The sequence below is a fragment of the Marmota marmota genome, unplaced genomic scaffold, assembly GCF_001458135.2.
Source record: "Marmota marmota marmota unplaced genomic scaffold, marMar, whole genome shotgun sequence".
NCBI classification, from domain to species: domain Eukaryota; kingdom Metazoa; phylum Chordata; class Mammalia; order Rodentia; family Sciuridae; genus Marmota; species Marmota marmota.
This window is the reverse complement of record NW_025999941.1, coordinates 5,605,923-5,615,822: the sequence shown is the minus strand read 5'-3', so window position 1 is coordinate 5,615,822 and position 9,900 is coordinate 5,605,923. Positions and strand designations below refer to the sequence as shown.

At 36.4% G+C, this 9,900-nt stretch overlaps 1 protein-coding gene across 10 annotated transcripts in view; it reads right to left on the bottom strand.

Annotated features, from left to right (window-relative positions):
- Window positions 1-5,217: 5,217 nt before the first annotated feature.
- Ankrd28 (ankyrin repeat domain 28) overlaps window positions 5,218-9,900 on the bottom strand; it is a 167,058-nt gene continuing 162,375 nt past the window's right edge. For all 10 annotated transcript variants that reach the window (XM_048801044.1, XM_048801045.1, XM_048801047.1 and 7 more), the window contains one exon: window positions 5,218-7,127. In XM_048801044.1, coding sequence (XP_048657001.1) covers window positions 6,841-7,127 — 287 coding nt within the window. In that variant the 3' untranslated portion in view covers window positions 5,218-6,840. The remainder of the gene's footprint in view (window positions 7,128-9,900) is intronic.

Here is a 9,900-nt window from a genome sequence, read left to right as displayed (position 1 = left end):
ATGCTATACCAGGAATGTGAGTTGTTGGTTTTCAAAGCTACTACAGAGCTGGAGAGTAAGAGATGTAATTAGTGCAAATTAAAATGCCACGACCATTTTTATAGATATTTAACAGTTTTTTAAAAATATTATTTTAGTTGTCAATGGACACTCTATTTAAATATTTATTCATAGGAAGTGCTGAGGATTGAACCCAGTTCCTCACACATGATAGACAAGTGCTCTATCACTAAGTTATAAACCCAGTCTCTCAAGTTTTTCTTAAATGAATGCTCTTAAGGTTGCTGACAGCCATTAAGGTGCAAGACTTCTGTGAAAGTAGATTCTGAATATCTATATATTTTAGTTGTAGATGGACATAATACCTTTATTTATCTTTATGTGGTGCTGAGGGTGGAACTCAGGGCCCCACACATGTGAGACGAGCACTCTACCACTGAGTCATAACCCCGGCCCAATTCTGAAAATTTTTACTAGTTTATCATTATTTTTGTGGCAAGGCAAAATTTGAGGTTCTTACTCTGTCATTTTCACTGATATCATTGGAAAAACTTCTGACTATTTATGGTGTTTTAGGTGTTTTCCTCTTAATCACTAAACTGCAGGCAGCTGAGGTCCTTTTTCCTCCATGTCCTTAACACATACACTGGCTACTCAGGTGCAGGGAGGGACAAAGCTCTCCTCCAGTAGCACCTTCTCCTTGAATTCCTTCATTCACATTCTCTTGAATTTCAGCATTCCCTTTTGAGACTTAAAACATTAGAAGCACAAGTAACTTTTCTTTCACATATGCCAAGTCCTGCTGTCTCAGTGACAGAAACTGGTGCTTAAACCAATAAACCAGTCCTCCTTTCTAGTCAAAGGACAAATGATTATGGGGTTAACTTATTATATGTACTTGGGTTAACCTCACTCAGAATCCTCAGGTTTGCTTTGGTGAATAAGCTGAGCATCTCATCTGTCCTTTCTTGCTTTTATTAGTCTGTTACTTCAAACACTCTACTTAGCAAAAAATCATTTCATCTTCCATCAGAAATGTGTTTGTGTAATCCTATAATGCATAAACACAAGCCATTGTTTTATCCTCAAGGACCTCTCCCAAACACTAGAACCCAAACAGTTCTCAGTTACTGTCATCTTTCTCTGCCTAACAATCACCTGGAATCATCTTGTCTGTATTCCTGACTGAAATGTAAGTGTCCCAAGGGTAGGGACTTTATCTGGTTCATCCCATTAGGTCCCCAGGGTATCTCCAGTATATTTAAACAGTGCCTGCCACAGAGCATGTGCTTAAGAAATGTTTATTGAAGGAATAAACAGGCTTCAAAAATGAAAATTTAATTTAAAGAAAGTTTAGAGAAGGGCAAAGAGAGCCAGGTATGGTGGTGCATGCCTATAATTATAGCAACTTGGGAGGCTGAGGCAAGAAGAAAGTAAGTCCAAGGCCAGCCTGGGGAACTTAGCAGGACCCTCAGTGAGGTAGTGAGACTCACTAATAAAAAAATAAAAAGAACTGGGGATGTAGCTCAGTGGTAGAGCATACTTGGGTTTAAATCTCAGTAAGGGGAAAAAGGGTAAAGAGAGAAGGAATTACTACTTTCTCAAATTAACTTTTTCTGTATTTCAGTTCTCATTAAGATAGCAGACAAAATCAAGAGGGGATAACCACAAGGAAATGATAAATAGCACAAAAGAAGAATGAAGCAGAGGGATGGAAGAAATGATCTAGACAGAACATACAATTTTATATTATCAGCATTTTTTGTTTTGTTTGGTCTTAACAAGTAGTCACTGGCCAAACCTTACCATCTTCCTTTAGAGCAGGATCTGCTTTGGAGGGATGGCCACAGTTAAGACACCAGAGAGGGGACTGATGTTACTTTCTTCTGGAGACCGAAGTGGACAAGAGGTCGGTCCTCTACCTTAGGAAAAGAGCAGATTCAACAACTAACTGATCAGTCCTGCACTGCCAAGAATGATCTTTCCAACTCAAAATACATTTTTGCTATCATGCTTTATATCTGGACCACCCACACTAGAAGAATAGCACAAAAAGGGTAGGAACAGGCACAAAGAAAGACTACTGAGCATGCCCATGAAAAAATTGAAAACAGCAACAAACTGGTTGGCTCAGTTCAGGGCTATGTAAATTGTGGAAACTGAACCCAAACTATCTTCCCCCAAATGGTAAAGAATACTGCCCCACCCCATGGAGACTGGCTTGGCCACATGACTTGCTCCGGCCAGCAAAGTCATCAGCAGAGGTGATGCACACAGAGGTACAAACCATGTTGGTGTGTGGTCAAGCTTGCCTTCCTGATTCCTACCATGATCGTGAGAGCTTCTGTATAACTTTTGTACTTCAGCCCAGGTCCAAGGATGTGCACAGATGGAGCAGACTGAAGTCCACCTTCTAACGGGTGGCAAAGCCCCACCTTGAAGCAGAGTCACTCAGATAAGCCTATGTCAGCCAACCTGCAAAGGCATGAGTGAGAATGATTATTTTAGGCAATTGAGATGCAGGTGGTTAGACAGCAACTGAAACATAAGTAGGTTCTTTGAGGATGAGCTAAGACTCCTGCTCTACTACTGTATGCCTAGAGCCTTGAACAATTCCTGGTACACAGCAGGTATTCAATGAACATCTGTTGTGGTCAGATTTGTGTTTCTTCTAAAGACAGTAACCTCAGAGAATAAAACAGAAGGAACTTATATAATTTAGTAGTCGGATTATGTGTCCCAACTTCAAAATGACCAATTTCAACCAAAAAGCCTGTGAGAAGTCGTCAGCAGCTTAAAAACAGACTATGGAAACAACTACTTGGATTTGTCTAGTTTCACAAATTACCAGCCAGGTGATCTTAGGTACAAGTTAATTATTTCTCTTTCTTCATCTGTTAAATGGTGTTATTAATAGTACCTACCTCATAAGACACTTGTGTGGATTAAGAGATAATGTATTTCAAACATTTACAACCTTGCCTGGTACATCATAAATGCTGTATAGGCATTTTCATATTATTACTTGCACAGAGATGATTTTAAGTAATTAGAGTTCTTTTCACCTGCCCCTCCAATCACCTATTTATATCTATGGGTTCTTACTTCTATTATCTAATCTCTATACATATTTTAAACCAGCTCTTTTGTAAGTTTCATGATTTTTTCTATGCTAAGGAATGCTAGGTACTGGTATGTACTCCATCACAAACTGACACTCCACCAATCATTTTAAAAATTTCTGGTTTTGGTTTCTTCACCTAGGATATTGTTTGACCTTCTCGACCTGCTAAAATCTTGTTTGATGTCCAGCCTTTGTGGCCTCTTCCATGATGCCTATTCTGTTCTTCCCTCTCAAAGTGATATTTTTTATCTTTTTATTTTCTAATCTTCCTTAGCAATTCATCTCTACCTCAATCATACTTTTATTACTTTTCTCTTTCCTTGATAAAATTGTAAGCTTCTAAAGGACACCATCACAATTTTTAGACTTTCTGTCCATTCTCACCCCTCAAGTACACAGCAGGTAAGCAACAAATTTCTTTTTAATTAATATATTTGAAAATTTCAGTTAGGTTCATCTAACGTCTTACACAGCTTTAATGAGAAGCCATTAAATCTTAAAGAAAGATATAACTTGTCACAGCCAGACATGGTAATGCATGCCTATAATCCTAGCAACTTGGGAGGCAGGAAGATTACAAGTTCAAAGCCAGATTAAGCAATTTAGTGAGGTCCTGTCTTAAAATAAAAAGGGCAGTGGTTAAGTACTTCTGGGTTCAATCCCTGGTACAAACAACAAAAACAAAATTGTCCTAAATGAGCACTAATTACACAGTAAGACAAGGGAAAAGTTGCTCATATGTAAAGAAAAAAGACACTTTTTTTAATTGCATTAAAAATTTTATTTAAAAGATCCAATATAAGCCAAATTAAACCCCAAATTTACAGCTACATTTTGAGGTCTTCTGAACTAAATGGCACTGTTTTGAGTTGAATGTCCTTTTAAAGGAGGTCTTTGCTTTTACCATCATTTTCCCCAAGTTGTTTCTGAGTAGAAGCTGGTATTATAATACACATCAGAGATTTCAGATGTCACCTTTCATGCAGAGGTTAAAAAAAGCAAACAGGCTTTTCCATTCTGTGTGAGATAAGAAACACAACAGAACAGGGCCTGAATGCTTTTGACACATGAGGTGTAACTATAAAGAAACTTACTGTGGTTCTATGTCTGCTCATTCAAGTAGCTCATGTCCTTATTCCAAATACTGATGCAGTTTAAATATTATCTCGAACAGTACACTGCAATCCCCCTCATCAAGAGTGTATCAGAGAAAATGGTTGCACAAGTTGGGGGACAGACTGTCACATGTGTGATTAAAAAGCAACAGAAAAGTTGTCCTAGTGGGCAGGCAATCCAAGAATTACTCAAATGTTTTCAGTAAAGGCATCATTTACATAGTGTGATGCAGGATCTAGTTCTAGTATGTGTGAATATAAATGAAAAAGACTCGTTACTTTATAGCTACACCTTGGATTTCATTAGATGTGGTAAATCTAAGAGTGTGTCTGATGAGTCCTTCGGAAATCACTTCAGCAAAGGAGTCAACCTGTGAAAGAGAAGACATGGCAGAGGGAGGGAGACTCATCCTTCCAACATTCTCTCAGAGGACAGACCTGAGCCCAAGGACAGAAGTTACCAGGAGGGAGGCGTCAACTCCATCTAAGGAAGACCTTTCTAACAGTTAGAGCTGCTCAACAACTGAATGGACTGCTTGGTGAGGTAGAGTCACTGGAAGTATTCAAGGTGGAAAGATCACCCTTGTAGAAGGGACTCCTGCATTTGTTAAGAGGTTAGACTGGATGAACCTCAGGTCTCTTTCAATTCTGAGATTCTAGAAAACTCCCTCAGGGAATTCAGAAGAGAATTCCTAAAAGGAAAGAGAAAGCACACATATGTATACTTTTAGAATCCTCTTGAGTTTTCTTATTTTTCAAAAGGTACAATAGAAAATGTAGTCTACTGTCTTTAAAATGCATATTTACCTTCCTACCACTAATAATTAGGAAGGTTAATTATGACTTCTTTATTATAAAGAAAAATGGATGATTATAATCTTTGTAAATATTTTAGAAAAAAGGCTTAAAATCTAGTAATCAATGCCCTAGAAACTTTATAGATTTTTTTAGATAATATTCACAGATACAAATACATTATTCATTAAATACAACTCACATCTGTGTTTTATTATACTCTAAAATATACAGGAATCTTGATGTACTGAAAGAGTGCAAGTAAATACAGTATTCAAGCAGTCACTATTTCTATGTACATGCTCATTAATTTTTCAAAAAACCCACAAAATTATCAAATAGATCAAAATACTGTTCTGTGTTTTCACACTTTATATTCAGAAAACCAGCTGATAATTTACAATGTCATAAAGTTTCCAGTTTCACAATACAAAAGGATAAAATAAAATTGGGTATCATTTTGCTGCAATTTATGAACTTTACCCAGACCTCTAAGACCTCCTACATAGGTGAAATCATTTTTACTGGGAAAGTGACAGTTACAGTAAAATCAGAACCACATAAAGTATTAGTCCAAATGTCAGCCTTTTCTCTTTTTTTGTTACTTGAAAGGTAGCCTTCAATTTGGCAGGCAACTGCTTCTCCCTCCAAAGAGTAACAAGTTACCAACATGCTACTCCAAATCTGAACCTTGCCTAATACAGAAATGCCTTCCAAGAGACTTGATGATGTTTAATTTATGAATAACAAGGGAATATTTCCTTTTGATTCTGTACTTTTTCAAAACTCAAAGATCAAATAAATGATAACAAAAATCCTCTAACCCATTATGGAGGTACAAAAGTAATGTAAGTGACGAATCAGTGTCATTCAAAGTAGTGAAGTTGACTTTCATTCCCCAGGACCACTTAATTGCAATAGGGTGAAATAATCTACCTTTTGATTCCATGAAGTTTTTATTCTAGGAAATTCCTTACCTTTTTAAACAAAAATAGTTCCATTTTGAACCCAAACCACTGAAATCTGTCCAACAGCCCCAACCCCAATCCATCTCATGTCTATTTCACAAGTATTTTCACCCGTACTGCACCCAGTCAGCTGGTTTTCAATTCTAATATTATAAAAATTGGAATTTTAAAATTTTTATGCAAAAGAAAAATGCAAAAATACATCTGCTTTCTTTCATGGTTTAATACAGTATTGGAAGGCTTTCAAGATGTTTTCTTTAAAAAAAAAATCCACATTTAAAACCAAATTTTGACTTCATTTTCAGAAATATTGAAGTTTGGTTTAGGTAACGTCTCATTTCACCTACTCCAGTTTCCACAAAATGGCATTCTATTAAAAAATCTTTAAGTTATTTGGTCCTTTGGCAATTTGCTGTGCACATAATGCCTACTGTACCAAACTTTTATTGCTTTTAAATTTAGTTGTACTTTTATTGATAATTTTAAATCTAGTGTCCTTATCTCTTCTTTTACAATAGTGTTGCTTGTGTAAGCAGGTTAGGGTGCACAGTGTCCCAAATTATTTCTGGCACTGCAAAGCCAAATTAAAAATTCCACAAAGCAATCTGACATCAATGTGTTTTCCTCTGGTCAAGTCTATTTCAATAATCTAGAAGTTCCTTTTGCAAAACTTGCCTTTAAAATTCTTCTTCCTAATGTCATCGCATTTCTTACATTTGTTCACTGTGCGCTCTTTCCTCTTAGGTTGAATATGAATAACAAAGTGCTTTTTTCCCGAAAAAGCACAGTTTGCAGCTTTAGTGTCAGAACTCCTTCCTTAGATCTTTTGCTTAGCCTCTCAGTAGGTCTCAGAATCAGAGTCATTGAGCTCATCGACGTCGGTGTATAAGTACTCCTGTTCCCCACCAATATTGTTGAAACTGCAGTAGGAGCTAGGTTCATTCCTCATGATAGGCAAGGCTTCAAAGCTCACTGTTTTTGAGGTGTTGGTATAACGGTTAATAGCATTGAACGTCAGGGATGATAAAGGGCTACTAGATGAGACAGGCATCATGGTGGCCAAAATGAGAGCCAGGCAATCAGCCACATCCTTATTGGGAGCACAGGCCAAAGCTGGAGTATAGCCTAGAATTAAAGATAAAATTAAAAAATTAACATTGTGAGATGTACTTCATTAAATATATGAACATGTCTAATGGTCTCCAACTTGGGACATTTTTAAATTATTTGGTTTATAATAAATTGTCACCAGAATGATTTGCAACTTTCCAATAAATAGAAAGAAAAGCACTGTAAAAATTTAGGGTGGGAGGAGACCTTACAGACTAACAGAAGAAGCTGAGCCAGAGATACATATTTCCTAAAGATCTCACAATATATCCATATCTAACTAAATTCACAGAAATACTGGGTTAGAATAAGGAAAACAAATAACACAAATAAACAACAACAAAACAAACAACCCCCAAGATCAATAAATCTTTCATTAGATGGTGAACAAAGGCATACTATTAATTCAGAATTATATAAGTAAATCTTTATGTGCTGAGAAATCTAAATGTGTATAGATCCATGAACAAGGCACTAGGCAGGTACTAGGAAAATATATATTAAAAGAATGACACTTGGTTGTCAATTTAACTTTTCTCTTGGGAGTTTTCATCCATTGAAGAAAACAGTAGGTAAACTTTAAAAACCTCTAGTCCAAGACAAATGAATTTTTTATAACTTTATTATTTTTTTTAAAGCAGAAGACAACTGACATTAGACACAGGCCCTATAAGTATTAATACAGCAAAGGCAGGAGGAAAGATCTAGTACCTTTGTTGGTATAAAACCCAGCATTGAGGATAGAATAAGAGAGAAGATGTTAATAATATACTGTGTGAAGGCCAGATATGGTGGCGGATGCCTGTAATCCCAGCAGCTTGGGAGGTAGAAGCAGGAGGATTGTGAGTTCAAAGCCAGCCTCAGCAATTTAGCGAGGTGCTAAGCAACTCACTGAGACCCTGTCTCTAATAAAAAACAAAACAGGGCTAGGGATGTGGCTCAGTGGTTGAGTGCCCCTGAGTTCAATCTCTGGTACCCTCCCCACCACAAAAAAAGACTATACTATGTGATGGCCAGTTTCAATTATTCCACGTGGAAGTTTTAGTTCACATTTACTGTTTTAACTTATGTGAAGTCAATAGGCATTTAAGCTGCAAATATTTAAAAATTTTAATCTATTATGATTTGTCGCACATCTAAATATTCCCTATTACTACTTTTACATTTTAGTATTCATACGCATATGTGCATATTTATTTCAAAAGCCACGTTTGTTTTTTAAATAGCAGATTGATTTATCACAAAATAAACTTTTGTATAACTGTAATACAGGTCAAGAAAGAGAACATTATGAACAGATGAGAAGTCCCATATACCTACTCCCTAACATTACCCCTTTTTTCTCCCACCATAGTGACCACAATCCTAGCCTTCTATGTTAACCATTTTCTTGTTACTTCTGGTCATAAATACTAGTTTTGACCTTTTTCTTTTTAATGTGTTCTAATTAGTTATACATGACAGCAAAATGCATTCGACACATCATACATAAATGAAGTATAATTTTTCATTTGTCTGGTTGTACATGATGTAAAGTTACAGATCATGTAATCATATATGCACATAAGGTAATAATGTCCGATTTCAGTCTACCATTATTAGTTTTGAGCTTTAAAAAATCTAATATAAACTGGATAATACATATTATTTCATTCATGCTATGTTAGCCATGATAAAGAAAACACAATAATATTTTTCCCTTTATGAAATCCCCATTTTTGTCAGGCTGGGGTTGCTAACCTAGCAACCCAGTGAGGCACTGGGTTTGATCCTCAGCACCACATATAAATAAAATAAAGAGGTATCGTATAAAAAACATTTTTTAAAAAAATTCCCATTTTTGTCAAAGGAACAACTAATTACCCTGCCAAGACTGGCAGGGATAGTTGAAGGATGTACATGTTTTTAATTAATTAAACCATATTTGCTCAAATGACTAGGAGAAGGATAGTGTTTCTTTGCCCGCACTTCTTTCAAGGGCTCTTCTGAAGAGCTGAAGATGCTGGCTGCTGATGCTCTTGCTGGCAAGCGGACTCATGAGTGTTTTCTAAACAGAATTTGACTAAAAACACACTCCTCTCTTGATGTAGTCTGCTAAACAGAAATATAAAAGCAGCACACTCTTTGAGGACATTCTGTGCAAATGTAACATGTTCTTTCTCCTCCAGAAAAACCACCAAAATGTCACTATCTCCTTCTGAGAGTGAATAACAGGCACAGGATGTACTAGCCCCTTCATCTCATCTCTATTTAGACTTCAGAGCCCAATTAATCATCAACTCCAGTGGTTACTTGAGCAATTTATAACCACATCACTAGAAATAATTATAAAATGAGACTAGTATTTACCATAACTTGTCATCTCAGGACCACAATTACTATAAAATACTATGAAGTGTGTTAGAGGATATCCCCATCACCACCACTTACCTTCATGTTTTATTATTCTTTTAATTTCATAAAAAGATAAAATCAGATATACAAAATCTTAAAAACAGTCAGCAGATCTTCATATCAGCAGGCATCAGTGATTGACTCAGTGTCTCCTTATGTGGCCAAATGTCTTATATATGTTAGCATTAGGCTCCTCATTTTATATTATTTTGGGGGGTGGTACCAGGGATTGAACTTGGGGGCACTTGATCACTGAACTACTTCTCCAGCCCTATTTTGTATTTTATTTAGAGACAGGTTCTCACAGAGTTGCTTAGCACCTTGCTTTTTTTTTGCTGAGGCTTGCTTTGAACTTGAGATCCTCTTGCCTCAGCCTCCATAGGTGCTGGGATTA